General features: G+C 39.4%; 1 protein-coding gene across 2 annotated transcripts in view; it reads right to left on the bottom strand.

Annotated features, from left to right (window-relative positions):
- TRPS1 (transcriptional repressor GATA binding 1) overlaps positions 1-24,913 on the bottom strand; it is a 222,797-nt gene that overhangs the window by 165,139 nt on the left and 32,745 nt on the right. The window contains exons 1-3 of one of the 2 annotated variants that reach the window (XM_068396808.1): positions 18,025-18,100; positions 14,068-14,996; positions 980-2,109 (exon numbers count right to left, since the gene is read on the bottom strand). In XM_068396808.1, coding sequence (XP_068252909.1) covers positions 980-2,109; positions 14,068-14,996; positions 18,025-18,061 — 2,096 coding nt within the window. In that variant the 5' untranslated portion in view covers positions 18,062-18,100. Of the gene's footprint in view, positions 1-979; positions 2,110-14,067; positions 14,997-18,024; positions 18,101-24,913 lie in introns of those variants that run through there. The other variant, XM_068396809.1, reaches the window with a different exon arrangement.

The raw sequence follows: 24,913 nt of genomic DNA, 5'->3' as shown, positions 1-24,913 counted from the left end.
AAATGCATCTTCTTTTGTCTTCATTCTAGCTGGCTTCCATGCAAAGATCTTTTAGATGAGATAGATACTGAGTTTTCCGTTGTTGTTGATGCATTAGCCTTAACTATTAATATATTCAGCATGATTTTCTAATATTTAACATCACTTTTGCAGCGGCACATAACTGTTGCTCTTTACAAAGCCTAAGAGCCAGCTTCTCCTCCGATGTAAACTGGACTGCCAGTTTACAACAGCCCAGGAACTGACCCAAGAAGTTTAGCAGGGAGTTGGCTGCCACTATGATTGTGTCAGACTGAGTCAGGAGACTGTCTGCATCCACCTCCAAATAGGAACATTAGCATTTAAAATAAATAGAACGACACTGTAAACCAGCAACACAAAAATAAGCATCTGCAAAAGGATCTTGGGGGATGACATCAACAAACAAAAGAGTGTCTGCTCCCAGTGTGAAACCAACACCAAAACAGCAGTGGAATGCTCTTAAACTAATTACTGCGTTGCTGGACTTGGGAATGGAAAATACTACAAAAAGGTAGTACATTGAAGCACTGTTACAGAGCATGAAAGGATTCATAGTCTATCTTGGAAAGTAAAGCCATTTGTGTTCCCCTACTGAATGAAGATGCCAGCTTTCTGGTAAAAAGCCTAAACTAAAATAGTACCTAAAAGATTCTGTGTGGAAAATAGTTGACCAAACCTCAGATATGCTGGAACTTCAGCATCTGCTCACAAATCCAAATCTCCCTCTTCTTTGCACAGGTTTAAATGTATAATTAAATCCACCGACTTAGCTGGTGGTTTTCCAAAACCAAGTGGATGTTGGATTAGACCCTGGCTGTAAAGATTTATCTCTATACGTGTTCATATTTTGATTTCCAGTTTCCTCAAATGTTTGGGAAACAGTGACACTTAATTAAGGAACTAAAGGAGGGCTGTTTGTTTGGGTTCCTACCATTAATCATTGGAAACTTCACTGTACCTGTAGTGTCGGGAAATCTCTTCTTCCACCTGGGTGGTAAAGTCACATTTGGTACATGAGTGTTCTTTGTTCTCCTTGAGCGTCAGCGGCCCCTCTGCCCCTGGCAGGGCGTTTGTTTCTGGTTTGACATCAGACGCTTGGGCTTCGTGTGCATTCTCATAGTGGAGCAGGAGAACGTCCACATCGGGAGTGGAGAATGAGCACTGATGGCACTGGTGTTTGACTCTAGAGCTTCCTGTCACCCCTGGAGACAGGTGCAAAAGCAAGAGAGCACAGTGGGAACAATTACTTTTTCTGCAAGCAAATGGGTAAGTAATTTCTCCAAGGTGCTTTTCAGGGCTGCAGAGGCCTCGGGGACAGAACTGACAGTGTTTAATGGTACATTTATGAATGTTGTGTAGCTGCTGATAGTGACGAAGAAGTGGGCCCACCACTATTACATCCGGGCCATGGCTCTTTGAGTACCTAAAGTCACAGAACTGACAGTTGTAGCTTGTCACCATGCTGTCCTCTGCTCCTTTGCTAGTCAAGTCTTTCTTTTTTGCTGCACTCGCACCCTTTTCTGTCTTTGCCACTAACTCCCCATCTGCATTTTTGGCTAGATCATTCTGGTTAATGACAGATCCCCTAGAAAGCTTATCATTCAGATCTGGGTGAAGGCTTCCTGCCTGGCTTCCCCCATGCTGTTTGCTGTAATGTTCTAATAGTTTCAATGAGCTGGATGATTCACAGCTGAAACTGCAAAATTTACACCAGTAGTAACTGGTAGAATCGGTACCATTTTGTCTAGAGGAATCTATTGGCTTGATGGGCACCGAATATCCAACTGGTGTATCATCTCCTGCTTTTACAGTGATTCTGTCTTGCCACTTCCCCAAGTCTCCAGAATCACATGGTCGAAGAGTAGGACTGGATTTATTGGAGTTTTTCTCTGAAGTTTTACCAGAATCAGAGGAGGGAAGGGCTGCTTTCATTTTGTTTGGGTGAGTCTGTAAGAAGTGTTGCTCTAGTTCAGTGGAGGAGTTGCCCATGTAGGTGAAATTGCAGAATTTGCAGCGGAAGTACTTGGTGTTGCCTTGGCAATCTGGAGTTTTCCGCCCAATTCCAATAAACGTTCCACCTAAAGTAACCTGTGAATAAAGAATAAGGTCATTTTAGCTCCACTGTAGATTTATTCAAATAGCAAGGAAGAGGGAAAAAAATAAATAGAGAGCAATTAATTCATAAGCCTTTCATTAACCATCACCTCCATTTACATTTGTACTAATGTAGTAAGATATTATACGTATACCCTCACATATTTAGCATCTGCTGCTGAATATTTTGAAATGATTCACATAGCTGAATATATATTCCATATGAATAATAAATATATTTATTTGGGGAAACTGAGGCACGTGTACACAACACGATCTTAACTCAGTGTTCTCTAATAGGACTATTCCTTGCCTCGTGAAATCACTGTCATGTCACTGGCAGAAAATCCAATAATGAGTTCCCATATCCCTGAACCCTTTCACAGAGACTTTGCTGGGAGTCTATACCAGGTGTGGAACAAAAGAATGGGTCCTCAGTCTTTTTCTTTCAATACACTTCCATGTTTTAATAATATTCATGCTTAACACTCCAAGAGAATTGCTTTCTAAATACGAGTAAACAAAAATTAAATTTGAAATAATGAATTCAGTTTGCTGGGTTGGAGTATGACCAATTTGTATAAAGACCATTCCTACAGGAGTATCCAGTATCCTCCAGGACGCCTTTTAACACAGCCATAGTGGCTGATGTCTGAAATGAAAGGTGGTTTTCTCAAAGATTACTCAGTGCAGACATTCTCCAAGGAAATCTTCTGTTCCTCTCGTGCACAGAGCTCAATTTAGTAAAACAAGGATGGAAAGACTACAGTAGAAAAATGGCATGTGGCAAAGAAGCCTACCACACCCAAGGCCATGACATCATTAATTTTTAAAAAAAAAAAAAAGGTAAGTCTACTTAACTGTTCTCATGATCTCTGAACAAAATAGTCTGCAGGAAGGAAACAAGTCTTCCAGGGCTTATGTTGCTAAACCCTCTGTTCTCACAGCAGGCAGGCCTGCCCTTCCCAGGAGCGCACCACACCTGCCTGTGACATCAGGGGGAGATTTGCTGCTCCTGTACAAGTGGTTTGAAGGCCAAAGAAAGAACGTCCTGACAAAAATGTCACAATTGCTCTACTACTTTTCCTGAATAGTAAGCAGTTGCCTCTTCTCCCAGGCAACTAGTGATAGGAAAAGAGGACATAGCCTCAAGCTTCACCAGGGGAGGTTCAGGTTGGACGTTAGGAAGCATTTCTTTTCAGAAGGGGTCATTAGACATTGGAACGGGCTGCCCAGGGAGGTGGTGGAGTCACCATCTCTGGATGTGTTTAAGAAAAGACTGGACATGGCACTTAGTCCCATGGTCTAGTTGACATGGTGGTGTCAGGGCAATGGTTGGACTCAATGATCCCAGAGGTCTCTTCCAACCTGATTGATTCTGTGATTCAGTGTACAGCATCCAGAAGATAATTCCTCTTTATGCCTGAAATCCATAGCGATCTACTCCTTTGCCATCATCCAGTCTACAGTAGTACATCAAAGACATGGGTGGAAGTTTCCTTGTGCCACGTTCTCAATTGTTACACACCCAAGAGATGCCTTACAGGGAATATAAGATTTCCACACAGGGTTAGATTTCCATCCTCCCAACCAGTAAGTGTATTACTACATTTCTGCAGGATTCAGTTGCAATGCATTAGGCAAATGGTGTAATTATTTTTCTTCTCCTCCTCAACAGCTGTGCCACAAAGCAAGCACGTGTTCACTGCTCATTGGTATCACACCATACGGAAAGACTCAGACATACAGAGAGCATGAAATGTAAACATTTTTAAATGCATATAATATAAATGCCTTTCATCCATTTAGCTCAGAGAATGAGATGCTATCCTTTGTATCCCATCAGAATTGAATATGTGTAGTGAGTCAATGAGTTGCTAAACCATGACATAATGAGCTGCTGCTATTCAGCCTCCAATTCTTTTTTTTTTTTTAAAGAAAGCACAATTCCCATACGCTGGTTAAAACTTTTTTTTAAATAAACTGAAAATTGCTTTCTGTTTGCTTAGGAAACATATCTCATTAGGCAACGGTGAGTCAGGCAGCCAAATAGCTAGAACTGAACTATAATAACATTTTCACTTAAACTGGGGCTCCAAGTTCTGGTATAAAGTTATGAATTTGGTTTTGAAGAGGTTCTTTGGAAGAGGGATGTTTTAAGATATTCTGTACTGCAGAAGATATCTCATTTTATTCATTTTATGGCGAGCAAGAACTAGAGACAAAGCCATGCTGAGCCTGATCCACTGACAACAGTGGGATTTGGGCCTGCTTCACAGTATCTGGCACGTCAGATCTCCATCCACTGCATTATTTCAATGTTCAAAGTCTCAATGGTGTTGAAAGACAACTTAACGAAAGTACTGATGGAATTATGGTAAACAGAAAACAACACCAGCTCACTGTGCAATTACATAACTTGCAAGGTGATCTGGTTTTGCTCATTTAATTAGATAACTTATGTTTGTTCTATGCATGCACAGAAAACTGGTCAAAACGCTTTACCTTAAGTGGCTCTAATGAGTAAATACATCCATTACTCTCAGCTCTCCATTCACAGAGCCCACAGATAACAAACCTATTTTGCAGACACTCTGTAGACACCAGTTAGAAACTGTGAGTGACAACAATCCCAACTGCTGTTCATTGCTAATTACTTTTATTTCTGAACACTGGCAAAACATATTATTAGTACTAGCATTTTATACAATGGACTGTAAATCACATCATTTCTGCAACTTGTGCTAATCCTGCTTAGTGGCCTACATATAGCAAATTTGTGTCCCGTGCTAATACATCCTTCTCTGCATCACAAGAGGATAAAATAGAACTAAGTATTCTCACACTATTTGTGTTAACCTCTTGCAGTGGGGGGCAGACAGACAATTTTTACAGCACTGGAATGTAACTGATGATTACCAATTATTGGGCTGGCATTTCCCTAACTACCCTGCCACAATTCAAAATAATGCGTCCCATTAGAAAAGCATGTACGTGAAAGGTAATACAGGGTCATCTTAATGTTATTACATCCAAAAGCCATTTTTCACGCATAACAAAATGTCTGAATAAAACAACAAAATACTGAAAGCCCCCTTGGGGGTCATCAGGTAAAGAGAACTGAAGAAACTGGCTTCCATGCAAAGAGGCTGGGAGCAGCACTTGAAGTGATGGTATAAACTGAAGCCGTTTCAGCTTTCACCCAGCCAAATTTGGAAGAAATCTACACATTTGCAGAACTGTTTGGATTCATGCACTCTGCTCAAGTCTTGGTTTGACTTTCAGACCATTCTATGACTCTATATTGTATCTCTATGTGCAGGCACTAAACTCCTTCACTGAGTATGCAATTGTCCTTAAACTCCTACTCTCTCTGACCTGCCCCAGAAAGAGGATAAATAAAGGAGAAAGAGAACGAAAAAGGAGAAAATTATACATATACACCCCCTAGAAATCAATATTCACAATTCTGTGTGGCATCAGCAGTGATAGCTTGTAGTATTTATTCCCCTCTTTCATTCTGATCCCAGCAAAACCTAGTCCCCTGCTTTGCCCTGATAGAGTTATATTTTCTTAAGTAGACACTCCTCCCCAACACAAATAAGAAGAAAGTAAACAAAAGCAATGCTACAATTCTGCAATTCTATTACAGCAGTGGAGTCCAAAGTGCCAGCTGACATAACTGGTGGCAGTCACAAGTACAGGCACAGTTTGCACTGGAAACGTAAGAGCACCTATAGATCAACAGTTCCCTCAATAAGCACAGAAGAAAATTAGTCTTCATAAATCTCTTTTTAAAGGGAACCTAATATACAAGGCATCTGTTCAAACTGTGGAAACCTGATTTAGTTCTTTCCTTCACTGTCACTTGCTTGTGAGACCTTGGGATTATCACTTATTCCTGCAGCACCTCAATTATGGCAATATAGTTGGAATTATTATGCTGTATAGAGGAAGATGGCTATTAGAATGGGTTCTCCATTATTGCGCTTGAAATGGTTGCACTGATACTCTTGAAAAAATGCTCTTCAAAGTCATGTTGCAGTATGGGATTAATCTGAAATATATTTCACAGTAAGACTCCCTGAAAGTCAAAACTCTTAATTGTTAAAATCATCCATTAATGGGGAAAATTATCAAAATCTAGAAGACTGGGAAAGAATTTACCACCAGGATTGAAGTTCATGTGTTAACGCAACTAAGCTATCTCCCCATACACCAAGCACATTTCCAAAAATAGCCAGAAAGAGGAGAAAAGATAACACAATAATTGACAATGTTTCAAGATGTACTTTCTAAAGCATGTTGGCAAGTACTTCAACAAAGCTGTGTAATCGCACTATATGTTTCCAACAGATATGTCTATATTACCTTAATTAGTCAGACCGAAAACAATGATTTCATGGAATAGAGGGACTTGGGCAAGGAGAGGTACTTTCAGGTTTTTTTTAAAAAGTGTCTTTGATATTTCATCTGCCCTCGATCCAAATGCTACCCTGTTCTGTTCTCCCACCTCCTTTTCGAAGTTCAATCCTAAATTCTATTACGCCAAAGCACTTTACAAATACGGCTTACAGAAAATGAAAAAAATTACCAAGGAAGACAGTCTGCCAACTCCTGTAATCATACATTTCAGGAAGAAAATTCCACCAGCAGAAACTAGTGGCCTATATCCACACAAGAAATTCAACCACAAAGCTTACATGCACTGGGTAAAGCTGTCTTTGACCCTTGGCTTCTTCTGCGACTACTAATTAGAAACTAGACCAACCATCTGCATTGGAACATAAAATGTTAATAAAATCTTCTTTTTTTGATTACCTGGGTTACATCTTTGACTAATCAGGAGGTGAAAGGCTCCAGATCCCTTACCAATCTCCTGAGCCATCCAGTCTGCCTTTGCCAATTACTCTTAATCTTCTAATCCTAAAATATTTTCTAATGTTCTTGTTTATTCATTTGCTTTGTGCAATATAGCATCCAGAACATTTTAACCATCCCACATTTATGAAGTTCCTCATGTTGTGCAGGCCAGAACAGATTCCTGGCTTTCATGCAAGTTTGTGTAACACCACCCAGCTCTCTAACCTCCACTCTGGAGAACTCGCTCCCTCTCACTCACTCGCTCTCTGCATATAAAAGTAGGATAATCTTCAGAGTATATTCTTAAAACTATTTACCACACTGTGATTAACTTATTGGTAGATACAACTATGTTGTACAAGTGACACAAAGACTAAGGGCAAACTCCTGGCTTTCTGGGCTATTTGTATTTACTAAAACAAGAAAGCAAACTATCGGGTCACATTCATTCAAGTTGAGTGTGTTGTTCTTGAGATTTATTCTGTTGCCATTGAAGCCAGTATGGTTTTTGACGTTAGGATTTAAAAGGTATTTTTAAAACAAAAAGACTGTGACAACAATAACAGGACTTAAATTAAGGTCAAGAGACCAGATGTGCAAAACCAACAAAACTAAGGAACACAGAATCAAGACTTTTAATTTGCTAGCTAATGCTAGTAGACCAATATCTAGCACGTAAAAGAAGCACCATCCCTTCTATTCTCTCTCTGTATAGATAAAATTACCAGACAGTTCCTTGGCTACTGTAAACTCACACAGCCTCACAGACTTCGAGACAAACTCGCACTCATTTACACCAGAAGAAAACCTAGCTGCTTTCTTTTTTTCCCCAGCAACTTTACTTTTTGAGCTCTCATAATTTCTGTGGGTTAGCTCAGCAGTTTGTATCTTTAAATACTAGTCTCACCAACTTTCTTCATTAACCTCTCTTCAAACACTACCAGATATCCCTGGCATAAAGATGAGGAATATTAACACATAAACAACTTTGCCTTGAAGGCTCTGAATGTACGTTACGTCAGTTGTTCCACAGAAGCTGCCCATCTGAATGCTCTAATTTGAGCATGAGGTTAGACTACTTCTCACTGAAAGAAGGCTAAAATAGCTCATTTCTGTCACAGAGCAAGTGAATGTTCCCAGGGACTTACTATTTAGCAGTTGACACGCTGTAAATCATTGCATATCATTCTGAATAGTAAACTTGCTAATGTCTCCAAGGAAAGGGTACAAAGAACTTCTACTACATATAACAATATCAATCATTACTTATGAGCTACAGTCAATACAGAATTTAGGTGCCTACATGACCATACTTGATTTTTCACATAATATGTGCACATATATATGAGAAAAAGAAGCACACATATGTATACACATACACACAAGCATATGCATATGAATGTATAAATATGTGTGTTTTACCACCACCCATTTCTCCACCTGCCATCATTTCTTCTTCATGTCTGTGGTTTAAAGGAGATGACTGACCCCTGTGTTCATGAGGTGTGACTCTCTCAGTGTGCAAGGCAGTCTCCAAGCCTGATCAAGACCCAAAAATAAGACTCAAAATAAACAGGTATGTACACATGCAGGTGCAACACCCAAGACAGCTTGACAGCCTTCAGTTCAAACAGGAAGTCCCCAAGGAGAATCTGCAATTCAGCTGACAGATGAAATGGGCCTTCTGGGACATCACACCTTCATGCAAGTTCTGTTCTAGCACACCTTTCAAAATCTAGCACAGCACAATCTACTCCAAGAGATCAGGATACATCATATCCAGCAATAGTCGGTCAGTTTATTTAGATCTAATTCCTGTTTTATGGACAATTGAGCTAAAGTCAATAAGATCAATAATATAAAATTTGGATCCATTTGCCTAAGCATGTGAGGAAAATGCAATTCATTCACATACATGTTTTCATCTACTCACGTCAACTAGTTATGCATCCATGCCATCTTATAGGTAGCCCACTTGATGACAAAGGTGAACTTAAAGAAGGTCTGATTTGTCAATAACACAAAAGTAAATGCTATACTTGTTTATGCCTCCAGTCTAGATTCTCACCATATCTGTAAGAGTCACTTTGCCAAAATCACCAAAAAACATAGAGGAAACTTTTTAACATGAGAAGGGATGTTGATTACATCTGTACCTCTACAGACCCCCTACAGTTTTTTAGTCTTACCTTCACAGCTTCGTATTCAAACTGCTAATATGAGTGGAGGATAAAAAGCAGAAACTACTAATAATAAAACCACTGGTTCTCATTCAGCTGAATCCTAGTTAGACCAGACTTTAATTATAAGTTACATTACTAGTCACACACTTCTAACATGAGAACAGAAAAGCTGCCAGATTTGATATATTAAAATCCAGAATGCTAAAAAACACACACATATAACTTCATGTAGGCACATGGAGCTCACCACCGATTTATAACAGAGATAAAAGGAAAATCTTTACACACTCCATGTGCGTGGGCATGTGCGTGGGCACTTCTGCCACTTTCTAGGACATTGAGCAGCCTGGTAGCTGGACATCCAGAAGTGCTCTCGGTTGCTGTGAAAATCCTGGAAAAGTTGTTACCCATATTCATCTATGACAAAGGATTAGGCTGAGTGGTATAGGACAACTCTTATTATATTGAATGTCAAGAATCATGAAAGAAAAAATCTGCTGCCAATCTCTCATTAGTCTGTGATATAGTTAGATAACGTAATACTTTTTTGTTTCCCCTGGGCTCACTGAAATACAATCAAGAAACTTTTGGATGGCTTTTATCAGTCCATGGCTTTTCAGAAATTGTCTTACCTTATATGGCAGTCTAGTATCTAAAGTCATGAAACAATCAAAATGAGAAGGCTGGATTCAAAAAAAAAAAGAAAAAAACAAACCACTTTTTAGTACTTTCAGACAAGAGACTGAATCTTTTTAATGGCTGAACATAAGAGGAGGTAGGTATGTGACAATAAGCTCCAGAACCAGGGCCATGCTGAGCAGGAAGCTCCTCAAAGGTAGCACACACAATGTGAAGCTGCCTGAAGTCAACCATAAGAACTGCTGAGCACTGCAGTATGTCTTTATCCACGGCTGCATGAATACCCTTCTCCCTTGGGACATGCCATCCGAAACCCTCACCTGAATGCAGACATTTCTATCCTTTCTTTGAGCGACACTGTTTTCTTTTAAAACGTATCAGGAAATAGGGTCATGCTCCCTTTTATACAATAGCCTAATGGCTTGAACACTTGTTCAGGAAACAGGAAAAATAGGCTTCTTTCCTCGCTCTGTCAGAGGGGATCCAAGCCCGCTTCTTATCCCTCGCTGGGCAGCATCCTACGCCTTAGCTATAAGCTGGTATGTGGAAGACAGCACTCTCTAACCTTTCTGTTGAAACTGTCCCACTCGCTACTCAAAAAATTTTTGAGATGGAAAAAAAAAAAGACTCCTGCCTACTTGCCAGCAACTTGCCTGTCTCCAGACCTTTCCATATACATTACAGAGTCATTAGATTAAACACAAAGGAGGCTTAATGACACGGCAGCAAAGCAATGGTTTTCAGCATCATAGCTGTTAACTTAGTCACACGAATTTTACTTTAATTGAAGTCTTTAGATCCGGTCTAAAGTCTACTGCTTTAGGCACGTCCACAAAGCCATACATAGGCTTAAATATCCAGAAAGACAAAGCTGCGTATAGAGATTGATCAGTTACCTAAATGTGAAGGAAAAGCAGTGAGGGGTATCAGCAAAAGTTGATCCATTGAACTCACTTCAAATATTATTCTGATAAAAGCAATAAAGCTGATTAACACATTCTCTGGGAATTCAGAGATGTGCTAGCAAATGTTTTCTGAAATCTATACTGGCAAGAAAGTTAATCTCCCAGAAACAGCTCAGTGATTTTATCCAATCCTATGGAATTTATTATAACTCAATGAACCAAAAACCTCTGAGGAAGAAAACGGGAACAAAAAGTACAGGAGATTTTCAAAACAAAATAACATTTTCAAAGAAGACAAAGGAATCTTGCTGGATTAAATATTCAAATCAAGTAAAAACCTACACAGTTCTAAGGCCAGAGAGCTTGGATTATTTACACAGTTCCCAGCCAAATCCTGTTTAGGTACTACAAAACACAGTCCCAACATTTGTGTACCTGGACGTGAAGCCAAATATGTATCCCTACTGTTTTGCTGACTGCAATACAAAAAAAAAAAAACAACCCTAAAAGCTGGGTTTAGGGCCGGGGGGATGTTTTTTAGTTGGGGGTGGGGGCAGAGTTTAAGTTTTCTGGGACTGACTTCACTTCTGTAAATGCATTTGATTTCTTTCTTCCAAGACCTTGACAAAAGGGACCACATCCCTACCTGTCTGCAAACAGGATAGGAGGTACTGTTTTTTCTGCACTCAAGATATTTTTCCACTGCTTTTTGTTTGCTTTTGTTATGAATGCAAACTATGGGGCTCAATAGCATCCCTCACTACTACAAATCTTCATATACTGTGGTCTCCAACTGACCACTGTGAGCTAGATCAAAGTCAGTCATATTCATCCTCTGGCTTCTGCCCCCAGTTCCCTGGCCTGAGACCATAAAACCATCTCTAACATCCACCCCAGCTACAACAGAACAGTTTGTTAAGTGCAAGGGGATCAATAAATCAGACCTTAAGCCCAGTCCACTACTACTTCAAGTTAATTACAAAGGGATTATTTTCCTTTAGCCCAGTACCTATCCAAAATAATACTGTTTAGATGAACCAATTATTCAGGTTCAGTTGCCTCTCCAAGTTACACCAGAGTTTGACTGAACCAATTTTAACTAGAGCTCCAATCTATATGATCCCTCGTTGTGGCAGGAGATGCCAGCCATTCAGATGCCTGAGAAAAATCCCCTCCAAAATGGACATAGTAGCAATATAAACATGTGTGGGTGCAAAGGGGATTTTCAAATGTTCTTTTACTGTGTTTATAAATCTCACAAAGCTGCTCTGTATCGGGAGTGGGGGAGGAGAAAGCACAAAAATATTAATCAGTTACTTATCTTCTGACATGTTCTGGATCAACATCTGGTGCATGTGCAAGTGATGAAGTATGGCATTTGGCACAAAAGCTTATTTAATCTTCTCTTCCCAAATTGGGCAGGGAAAATTAGCACTCTTAAAAATTAAGTTTCCAGATCCAATTTTTTTTTCTTTAAAATAAATTGCCAACGTTGTATAAGCTGTCTGTTCTATTTCGGAAAATGTTTTTCGTCTGAGAAAAGACTGATCTTAAGTAGATTATCTATGGGCTGTTTCCTACCACTTTTTGTCTCCCCTGCAGTATCTTACTGCCAGGGTTTAGTAGACAAGTATAGTCTAGGTTCAGCTGTTTTATTTCTACTTCTATCAGTTCAAACTGAGATAGCTCACACATCTGTTTTATTTCTGAAAGCACTGCATAGGAAAAGTGTCCAGCTCATTCTAATCAAGCATAAACTTTCCTATAAATAACTAAGGACCTAACGAAACAATTGTTTGGAGGAAATGAAAGTATGTTTAGAAACTCAAATTCCTCTATACTGTATGCCTGAGCTGTTCCAGTTTGAATGTCTTCCTGACAGCATGGATCAGTTGCTCTAAGATGCTGTCCCCAGAGTCAGCAAACTGAAACTATAGCAGGAAATCCAGGTATTAACATCATACTATGTGCTAATTATAAACCATCATTTCACATTCTGACATTATTCACTTCTAACCTCTTTTGACTAAATCATGTATTTGCTTTCTAATCACAGTTTGACAGGAGAGAGTGTCTGACACGAGACACTGAAGTGATCTTTTAATAAGACAGCAGTTCAAAGACTGCAGCTTTTACGCATAATAACAACCTTAGTTTGGTTTGCTGCTCCATAAAGAAGTTGCAGAGTTTCTGAAAAAAGAGGAAAAGTTTACATCACTTAAAAAGCTTCAAGTTCCTGACTTGTGTTCTGGTTTCAACTTCTTACTTGAAGTTAGATGTTAGCCATCTTAATCTGTTTGGCAAAATTTCTATCTTTTAGCTACAGACCCTGCAAGCATTATTAAGTATTTCCTACCTTTTACCTTTTAATGTACCCTGGAGTTTTGTCTGGTGATTACTACCAGGTTGGACATCATGTCCTATGCAAACATGCTCTTGAAATTGGATGGGCATTTGAACTCGTTTTGTATGCAAAATTTGTTACTGATTTTTTTTCTTCAAATCTGAATTTTTATATCATACAATACTGAGGTATCCTACTGCACCCCTCAGCTCACTCATGAGAGGATTTTTTTTTTAAAGCAGCATCAATATTTTTATTTTAACTAGTTAAATATTAGCTGATAAGAAACTAAAAGACTCCATGAAAAAGCTTTTGAGTCCACTCTTTCATGGTAAAAATAAGTTTGGGTTGTTTTTTTTTTCACAGCAGTACCAGTAGTTTCTTCCCTGTTCCAACTAGATGTGAAAATGACTGAGGCAATAGTCCTTTCCTTGCAGGCTCACTAACATGAAGGACAGCGTGGATTACTATTGCTTTTTGAAACTTTTTAAATACCCATTGTGTATCCTGTTTTTCTGGCACTAGATAAGTTCAGAGTTGCCAAGGCTTGCCATTTATTTTATCTTAATAAAGAATCAATAAGCCAAATCTTGACTCCCAGCAGCTGATAATTTAGGATTACATTTTTAATTTCCAGCTGCTGTCTTTTGTCTATCTGGTTGCTATTTTTCATTATTACTTGCTCTTTTCTTTCCATGACAGCAAATCCTTCAGATATGATTACCAATTCAGCAATTTGCCTGTTTGCTGAATAAGATCTTTTTCTATTGATTACCGCAACGACTAAATCATGCATAGAAATATCACTGATCAAAAAGCTAAGTACCCCTCTACTGTACAAGATGCTCAGCAGACCTGCAGAAAGCCTGGCTAAAACAGACCAAAACGGTTGTTTCTTAAGGCTTAAGCAGGTTATATGAAATAGGTTAATGACGTAGGTAGGAGAGGCTTTGCAAATAACTGACTTTGCAGTTGAGAAGGCAGTTAGCAGAAGCAGGGGGGCTGGGAAAATACAAACCTGCACATCGTAAGTCCCATTTAATAAGACAGGCCTCTGGGAACTGATGTCCTGCAGCACCCCTGAAAGCACAGTGCGGTTGACTTTCTGGAAGTCTTTGGAGTGGCTGAATTGCACCATGTTGTGGAGAGCCAAAATCTTAGTGTCGAGCTCAGCATCCTGTCTGGTGCGGTTGTGCAGTCCTAGGTGGTACTTGCGGAAGTGTTTGATGAGATCTGTGGGGTCGTTCCCGTAGTAACCGTATCCACAGATGTTGCATTTGAAGTCCTGAAGCTCTGGAGACAGAGGCGCCGTATCTGGATTATCATTTACCAACAAATCTGCTTTAGATTTGTTCAGCCTTAAACCCCCATCTGAAGGCACTTGTGGGTTTTTTGAGGCCATGGGGACCGGGCTTGAGCCTTGGCCATCAGTTTGACCACTTTGCACTTGCACTGTTTCATCTGAAGCTTTTGGCGACATCTGATGCTCCTCATTTGTCTCCGCTGCATCTCCTGACGGGGTACAGACCACATCTTGGGTGTCATCTGCATCTGATTTTTGAGGAGACTTCAAGGGCTCACAGATTCCCCCAACAGCTGGAGATGAGAAAGCCAGCATATTTCTGTCTGTCACCTCATCATGAGGGAAGGATGGAACATTTCCTCCCTTATTGTGGCTTTCATAATTGAAGCCAGCCTTTTCACTCAGCACTGAGCTTTTCAAGTCCTTTTTAGTGCTGGAAGATGGCTCTTGGACATGCGTGCAAAGTTCCTCCTTGTTATTTAACTCTGCCGTATCACCCTGGTCAGTGTTTTCTTGCATCTGCTCTGCGGAGAATTCTTTTTTCCTTCCAGACTCTTCACTTTCAGTACCTGTAGACTCAAGGGTCTGTACCTCACCTTCACTAGCAACGTTTCTTAGAGGGGGGTTCTTTTTCCGGACCATATCTACCACAGAAAAAGAAAGAAAAAAAAAAAAAAAGAAAGAAAAAAAGCAAAAAACCCTATAGAATTATTCATGATATATAACAGATTATAAACCTGGCACTTTTTAAAGCATTCTGAACTATATGAACACATCAACTTTTCAGAAAATTTTTGTCAAACTGGTTTTTAGACTATGAAGAAAACTAGAATTTTACCTTTTAAAAAAATGATCACACTGAGACTGAACTTAACTAAAAAGAGAACTGTAGAGCCTACAAAACCACTGCCATCAGAGTGAGTGAATTACAGGTTTCATTATCTTTTCAGAAGATAATGGTCTGGTAGAAATAATTTTAAATGAATGCTTTTTTTAAAATCATTTTAAAAACCTAAGGGGAAAAATAAACTTTTGCAGTCTAATGTTCATGCACTGTACAACTACCTATAATGTAGCTTTGCAAAAATACACCTAAAAGACATAATCAGGAGCACTTAAACAAGTTATTAGGAAGGAAACAGATTCAGGAGAGTAAGTAACTTTGAGGTTTCAGAGAAGGTATTTTTCCTAAGCAGGTATCAGTTTCTCCACAGCAAAAGCTCCCCCTCCTACTGCCTACAAACTTCAAACAGGATTATATGGATATTCTAGAGCCTGGCCCCACAGTCCATTATTCATGTAATTAGTTCTATTTGCCAAACAAAGAGAAACTAACTTTATTAGGAAACCAGTTGTCAATAAAATTTTACAGGCCTGGATCCAGACATTTCACATTGCTGTGTGGTTGAGTCGGGATCTACCCCGAAAACACCTGGAATCCATATGGATCTAAACAGCCGAACCTTCCTCTGCTCAGTCCTCCTTGCAGTCGTGGCCACTATTGCTAAATCTGCAAGTACACTTTCGGGATCTGTTTAAGAAAGCTGAGAAAGGACAGCAGTAACGATCAGAGAGAAAGGAGGAGTATGCCTTCAGTGAGTTAGCCTCTAGCTGAACAGAGGAAATTATGGAAGAACACATAATCAGACTATGCAGGTAGTAAGCTAAATTCCTCATCCGCTACATATCTTCACCTTCCCTGGCCTACTTAAAGAAAACATATATATGAAACTTCCCTGCACTCTCCACTGCGTGGTTCTGGATTTGATATTCATCACCAGCTGGTTTGATCCATTTGTGTTCACATGCTAGCTATGGGCAGAAGACAGATGTGCTACAACTTTTTCTATGCTCTTATCTTTGCCAACGCTGTATACAATGATGGATGTTCCTCTTTGCCAAATTGCGTGTGGTCTGGTGGCAGCAGCCTGCAGTACCACACGTGAGATGGGAGCTGCAGACTCAAGCCTGAGCCCCCATTCCCAGGCCAGCCACAGCCGGGTGCCTACAGAGGCACTGGAGATACGTATTGCTCTGCAAAGGGAGGACCACCTGGTGATTCTGGGAGCAGCACTGACACGCTCCAAATGGTGCTGCATCCAGACCTTTAAGAGCCGCAGATGACCTTCTCAAAATAGTACTTTGAGAACTATGGCTGGGGACAGAGGTTAGAAATAAAAGAACAGGCATCTGTACATCCTCTTATTTACATCTGCTCCACATGAAAGGGCACTGTATGCTATGTTGATAAAAACAGACAAGTTCTTAGGGGAAGTGTTCAACTTGTGTCTTGGGCTGGCTCTGTTGTCTTTGTGGTTGAGCTGATCCACAGGCAGCATGGGCTACAGAGAGACGGCTTTCACACAGAATGCCAGCTCGTGTTACAGAAATTTTGACACTCCGTGTGGTCTTAATAGGTTTCTTAAATGCCTACTGTGATTCCTTACTGTAGAAGACACACATGCTTGGGAACCAAGCATCTTCTCTTTAATGTCAACCACACCTACCGGGATATGTATGCACTGAATTTTACTTTTTTTTTTTTTTTCCCCTCGGTAACTTCTGAACCATGAAGTCACTCAGAACTAAGAGAAAAGAAAGATTTCCTGTTGTAGTTAGAGAACTATTACAATACAGACTCAGCCTACTAAAACAACATACACACGTATATAATTCAAGGTATAAAGATGATAGTTCTCAGCCTTTTAGCGTTACTGCTTCTCTGTGGGACTTCATGAATGCTCTTGGTTAACATACACTAAAAATATTGGTGACCATCTCTGGTAGGTGTTCAGCCAAGTCTGTATTTTTCTTCTGGTTACACATCCCAAACCATTTTTAAAATAACTTCTGTTTAAATGCAATTCATGGCAGTTAGAGGACAGAGAAAGGAGTCCTGACTACACAGTGAAGAAAAATCAGAAATCAAGAAAACAACATGACTGTTACCTCAGTCAAAATTAAACAAGACTAAATGCAATGTTTTAAAATGTTTTTGTTATAGATATTTTTGGCAGATAAGGAAAGTTCAGAGATTTTGCTATCTTCATGGCAACTAACAGAAGAGAGTCAAAGAAAAGAACAGAAAAAAAAATCCCTATAAAGCAAAGAAAAGAAAAATCTGGACTGTATACAGGCTAACTAGACAGTACTCCAGATTTAGATACTTTGGTTCAAATTTTCCTGACATATCTGTGAGCCTGTGTGTTAACAGAGGGGGAAAAAACCCTATCTGCCTAATGGAGCTTTTTCACACAGTATTCTACACTTGGAGAAAGGAAAGAAGATAGCATTGGTTTAAATATAAAAACTTTCTTAAGTTGAATTTAAAAGTATTTTTCCCTTTTTTCTTTTAGCTTTTGAAAAACCATCTATCATTTATTTGCTTGATATCCACTCAAGGGGACGGTAAAAAAAGACACAGTATTTTTTTTTTGTTGCTGAAATTCCACCACTATCATTTTTCAGAGACATATTATGTAAATAAAACTACATTTGCAATACTCCTAAATTGAAGAAACCATCCTCTAGCAAGTCATAAGTTAGATACAGAAAGAATATAGCCACTCTCAAATTATTATCTCTAAGACAAATAACAGATTGCACAACGTTTTATTGTGTGCCAAGAACGTTTTCAGTTAACAATTTCACTTGAAAAAATGGATCACATACTTGTAAAATCATACCCAGCATTGACTTCATAAGGCATGTGGCTTTAGAGTGCTTTTTACAATTATTAATTCTATTAGTCAACTAGCAGGCGGGCTAATGCAATTGTCTTAGAAGATGCACGGAAGACACAGAAGACATTTTGAGAGCTGATCTGTATATCTGCAAAACAAAACAAAAAAAAGGTTTTCCTTCCTAAATTATGCATTCAAAATATGTTTTTTACTTAAAAACATTATTACGCCTATTGTACATTCACATGCATCTATTGGTGGGCACTATACAAATAGTGGCTGCTGTTCTCTGCTTCTGTCAAGCATGAGAAATTCCGTAGCTGCCTTCTCCTTAGACAGACACACATGCTTCTGCACGCACACACACGTACAAACACACACACAGAGAAAGAGAGACAAAAATTGTCTCAGGGGTGATGTTCACCAAAAAACAAGTTTAAAACAAGTTTAAAGTAAGTGTTGAAAATGAGCTGGATAAATGCTGTAAAAAACAAAAGTGCCCTAAAAATTCACATATATTAACAGATATCATGCATTGTAATGGGACTGGCCTAATGGGATGGATAAAGGAATACAAATAACTGGTTCACATCCAGGCTCTGCCATCAGAAATGGACGTTATCATCTGTTGGCTGCCTCGCATCCCACTTGAAATTAATTTAGTAGCGATACTTTAGTTGTTAGTGGGCAACGTTCCACATCTCAAAAATGCCATCGCAATAATAAGCATGTTTGTTGGCTGTTAGTGAGGAGGCCAAGTGATGAACAGCCATTAGAACTGAACTACCTTTTCATTACTGGAAATGGTGATCTTCCCAAAATAAAAGAATTACTAAGCCTGATGTGAATGAAAAGACTTCTCAAGCTGAGGGAACTCTGGATAAGGCCCAGGCTGCAGAATTTGTCTTTGGGCTCTATAATCCAGGGTTTAGAATCTTATTTTCATTATGCTGAAATTACCTTTAAACCATATGGGGTTTTTTTTACCTGATATGATCACCCTCAGGTATTTTAATGTGGAAATAATACTAATAGCTATGTATAGTTTCCCTCAAAACGAGACAAGGCAACTCTACATGATTTGTGGATCTGCAAGACGCAAACTCTTCTGTTTAGCAATTGCCCGCATCAGTTTATACTTGGAAGCAGAAAGTGGAAACTTCTGCTAAAATCAGTTTGTAATTCATGGTAATGAATTACTATCATGATTACTGTACTTCCTTTTAAAAAAAGAAAAAGAAAAAGCAAATTCTGATAATCAATAGTTTCTTATGTGTGGTGAAGATAACGGCTAATTACCTGCTGATCATCAGCTCCTGCAATGGGTCATTGTTGTTGCTCATCACTTTTATTGAATGTGATGACTTGTCATCAAAGCCTATTGCAACAGTACGGCCGCTGCCTTGTGCTTGCGCTGCAGGTTTAGGTCATATACTTTTTTTTAACAGAATAACACATTTAGAAATATGTCTAAATTTTGTGAGATGCCACTGACTAATCATATAAGCAGATGCAAAAGTAGATGAATAGCAAACTGAGTCAAGGGTCTATGAAGACTGTGATGTTATCAGTCAATATGCTACAGCAACAAAAAGTTAAATGAAAATACACATTTATATTCAACAGGCTCAAAGAGGACCTCTTTGTTAAGGGATAGTAAAATTAATACTTTTACACTCATATATATTACACACCCACACACGGACATATAACGCACATATGGCACTTGAACATCAATCGTTCTGCTAGAATAATGCAGAAAAAAATCATTAACTCTCAGTGTCTCAGCTTAATATATGTCTAATACTTACCTATCTCACAGGAGTGTTGTGAGGCTTAATTAATTAGTGACTGTAAAGCACTTTGTGATCCTCTAATGAAAGGTGCTACATAGCACAAAGTATTATTAAAATCATTAGGACCACAAAAAAGCCCTGTGGAATTCCAGCCTACACTGTCTGTTGGGGTTGTGAGTGATCTTATTATTAAAAGGAGACCGTCAGACTAATTTTCATGATTTTTTCAAGATCTTTTTCCCCCCTTTGCTGTTGTGATACGACGTTAGTAGCTAGAAATTTAATCTTATCATCTTAATAACATACACTCATGTAGTTTGTTACTGCAGGGCTAGGGCAGAGAACAGGGCTTTTAGCACTCATCTGGCTTTCCCTTTTAAGAAAAAAAAATGAAAGACATATTTTGACACCTTCCCACACTCCACCCCACCAGGACAGCCGATGATGTGAGATCGCAGGATACTTACTATAGCTGCATGGGAAAATACTGCTGTGGTTTTAATTTCTCTCTCCTTTTTTTTTTTTTTTTTTTTTTCTTTCACAGAAAAAAAAAAAAACAAACACAAGGCACAAAACAAAACCCAGCTTATTACACATAAATAGGCTACAAAGACTGTCTGCTGTGCCTTATATAAAAAACCCTTAAGTGTTCAAAGTGTCGGCTTCTCTCAAGCGCATAAAGTCCTAACCGATCTGGAGCCTTCTCCCTGCTCTCCATATAACAATCGAGCAGCTGTAAGGCACACGGAGCTCTGAAGCCAGAAAGCTCCTGTCTTGAGAGAGTGAATTTCTGGGAAAGCGCCTCCGCGGCGGGCTCCGTCCCTGGGGAGCCACCTCGCACCCAGCCCTCCGCCACAGCGCGTCCCGCCGGGCTGGCCCAGACCCGCACCGAGCACAACCAGAAAGTCAACAAGCTAACCAGGACAGCCCACAGTTCAAAGACCTGTAGGTTTTCTAATTTAAGCATTTTCAAAAAAAAATCTGTAAATACACTGGAAACTCCAGGTGAAATTGCCTTCACTGAAAATCAGACTACATTAGATGCAAACTACCCCCGCACTCAGACACAGTGGTACAGCACTAAAGCTCCCATCCTTCCATCTTCCCTTGTGGATACTTGAACAGTGAAATGAGAGAAAAGAGACATGTACAGCTTCACATCCCCACCAGTTCCAGTCGGGACAGAGAGCTAGAGACAGTCACACACCACGCTTCTCTCCCAGCTTTGCTTGTGGTTCTCAGAGCAAGCCTGCCTGAAAACAACCCACACATGGTCCTAACCTTTCTCTGCTGAGAAGGGAAGAACAACCCCTTTTGTGTAAGGAACTCAAGAATCAGGCCCTAAACCATGGGAGGGCAGAATAAGCTTAATGACAAGCAACTCCTTCTTCAAGAAGCCCACCTCCTCCCCGTTTGGCACCAGGGTCTTCAAACACATCATACAAGACAGAAGACATCACAGCTCTAACCAACTGAAAAACTAATTCCGAAGGACTTTTTAAGCTATACGTGTTTTTCTACAAGCCCTAAAATTGCATGGCCACTCTTTCCTTCCTGAGACTGCTTAGAGCAGAACATGCTTCCTCGTATCAGTAACATTTGGCAGCATCAGACACTGTATTTGGTCAAAATGTATCTGCTTGATATTCTACACTCTGCACGCTCCATTGAAATTATGATAGCTTCATCAATCTAGAAAAAGCAAGGAGAAAATCATGCCTTATACATCATACTAGTAGAGCAGCATTATAGCAAAACACTGTTGTTTTTCACCTCCTGCGTTCCTCTTCTGCATTTTCAGACTCTTCAGTTTGGTCCCTGATCAACAATTTGCCAAGAGTTTTTTTTCCACAAAGTTAATAACAAAGAGACAAGTGAAAAAAAAAAGCTGCGGTCTGTTCAAGCTTCTTCCTTCCCATTTACATTTACTTTCCCAACATTGATCGTTCTCAAATCTCTAAAGGTGCACTTTTGGACATCTTAAATCCTGTTCAGCTACAAAGTGTCATCACCTTCAAACAACTCTCATCACATAAATCTCTTATTAATTCACATCAAATTAATTCAAAATGATCTTTTCTATTACCATATGCTTCAGAGCACAGCACATATTAGTAGTCATCTAGCCACTGGAATAAATCTCACCTTTTCTATGGGTATAAAACAGACACTTGGTCATTTCAGAGATTTTAGGAGTGGCATTTCAAAATACATTGTTTGAGCCTACTTCCAGGCACTTATTTCATTTTAAGCTCATTACCGGCATAATCATGCTGACACTTCCAGGAAAAACTGAAGTCAAAAGGTGATTTGTCTAAAGAGGTGACATGGGTGGAATATTATGGATTCTTGCAATCCAAATGAAGAATTCTAAAACTGCTTTTATTTAAGGGTGCCTGAGCACAGCAGTTTGCTGCTCTGCATTTCTTACTAGCCTGCTGCAGAGAGCTTGCTCCTGCCAAACCACCACTGCCACCCATCCAGGATGAAGGAGCCCAAGGCGGCAAAGGGTCGCTTTGCCCTGGCTTCCAATCAAGCATCTAAAAATACTCTGTAAATAAGACAACCTGTTAAACCTCATCGAAGCTTGTGAAACAGAAAAACTGATACCACTGCCATTTTACGGATAAATAAAATGATCTACAGAGAGATGCAAAAATCAAGGTGCAAAGATGATATGCAGGCAGGACTCAGCTAGTGACTGAACCTGGTTTCTCTCGGTGCCCAGGCCCATATTCCTCTCCTGTATGTATTTCAGAGAGAGCGCATCACCCTAGCACTTGGCAAAAGGCCAAGATCCTGTAATTTAATAAGGTACAGAAAGAGAACCTCATGCAAAAGTCTAAATGCTGCAATTTATCACGACAGTTATGGGATAAGCTGACATTTTATTTGTATGTAAATTAGTCTCCAAAACAGCATAAAAAGGCCACATTTCCAGAGAATATTGTACCTTTGCTTCTCTGTTCTGCATTTATCTAAACTCAGCTTTGTGTATTAAAAGTAGTTTAATTTTTATGTATTGATGCTGCTTTGCATGCTCCCCAATCTGTTATTACTGCACCACAGAGAGAATCCAGCCTGATTTGCTTACTGCAATGAAATAACTGACTTCTGCCAGGACTGACACCTCCTGTGAGAGCCCTGCCATCCTCACTGAATCTTCTGGTTATTCTATTAATTTGCTGTCATTACACTTTATAGGATTGTAGAACATTCCCTGTTAGATGAAACCAGAGGTCCATTTAGTCTGGTGTTCTGCCTTGGAGAGCAGCCATTACCAGATCCTTCAAAGAAGGTTCAAATGCCTGTGGACAGACACAGAATCACCTGCCTCTGTGAAAAATAAATCGCTCCTAATCCTCAACACTTAGACAGTGGCTTACTTTCTGAAGAGTAAGAGAGTTTATATCCCTTAAATATCTTTCACTTATGTTCTACAATTTGTTGTTAAATAAGTCTGTATATCCCCATTTCCAATAGAAGTGTCCAATAGCTATCTGAACATTACAACCATCCTGGTATCAGCAATATTTTGTAGCTCTCACTTTACAGTCTAATTACAAACTAATCAGAGCAAATCTTTTAAGCATTTCCAATTTGCTTATTTTCAGTAGAGTTTCCCCTCAATCTTGCGCTACTGAGAACTGAAGATCCTCTAGTCTGTGGGTACATCTATCACAGCCCCCCTATTCATCCTGTCTTTAGGGTAAAAGACCTCCATCTTTCCAAACTCTTCTAGTAGGTGTAGCGATCTCATATGTTTCAATTTCTTTTAAGCCTGAGTAAACCCAGTGTTCTTTGTAATCCAAATGTCCTTTGAAGACAATGGAAGTTTAGAGTTTGCAAATGACTCAGAACTGAATCTGAGTTGAGTGTATTGGCAGAGACAAGCACAGCGCTACCTTGAAATGAAGAGTGAGGAATGAAGGTGACCTCCTGGCTGCTAGGCAAGAGGAATCAGCTATGGATACAAGAAGTGGCTCATTTGTTCTTTTGCATTAGGATCCTATTTCTCTTGAAGCTAATGGCAAAAGCCCCACTGCCTTTGAGAGAAGCAAGACTGAGATGTATGGTTCCTTTCTGCCAGGTGAGGTCTGTGATATGAGATAAAGGCATCAAAGTACCCTTGCCCAAACCTGCAGTCAAATGGAACCAAAAATTATTTGGGAGAAGGGGAGCACACAGAAGGGAGAAAGAGGATGGTTTTGGCTAGCATTCCAGAAAAGTTCAAATAATTTTGTTTCCAAGTAGAGGCAAAAAAACCCATTTGAAATAGGGTTGAAATTTCAGCTGGATCAAAACAAAAAAGTGGGAAGGAGGCAGAAGTCTACAGCCTGGACCTGAAACAGCAATATTAAATCATCACCGGAGAGGGCATTATTGTAGTACTTTTCCAGCCACTAGAACCAAGATGAACATGAGTTTGCAAAAATGTCCTTTTTTTTTTTTTTTTTTTTTTTTTTAAGAAAAAAATTGGCAGGGGTTTCCAGACACAAGTTACACAGGTAAGAGAGGGCAACCAAGGGCAAGAGGAGTTGAGCCCACGTACATCAAAGAAGACTTTGGCTTTGGGTACCTATCCAAACTAAGCCTTCAAAGGTTCTGATGTTGCCCTATTGTTTAGCTTAAATCTTGTCTAAGCTTGCTCAGGAGAACCCACATTCAGAAGTATGGGAGAAGGGAAAAAGAACACACATTTTCCAAACTGTGATTTCAAAACAAAACAAAAAAATGTAAATCTACATGCTGCAGGGTAATACTGGTAAGCGTGGCTAGCTATTGTTGCTCCATGCTTTTCAATTTCCATATATTAGTGTTCGTTGCTGACATTATTAAATCCAAAGTTATTTGGATGCTTTGATCAGCAAATTGAATCTTGAGTCTATATATGATGTACCTATATTCACATAAAGTTTACAAAACTTTTATATTTCCCTATTCTAACTCTTCCCCCCACATGCTGTGAGTTTCCATATATCCCACAGCCATACATTCCAAACACAGACTATTTTATTTAGTAATATATTCAAGAATTTAGATAAAAAGAAAAGCAATGGAAAATGTTTGGCAGTCTCTATA

The sequence above is a fragment of the Nyctibius grandis genome, chromosome 3 (assembly GCF_013368605.1).
Source record: "Nyctibius grandis isolate bNycGra1 chromosome 3, bNycGra1.pri, whole genome shotgun sequence".
NCBI lineage: Eukaryota > Metazoa > Chordata > Aves > Nyctibiiformes > Nyctibiidae > Nyctibius > Nyctibius grandis.
The sequence above is the reverse complement of the archived record's forward strand: the minus strand, read 5'-3'. Positions and strand labels throughout refer to the sequence as shown.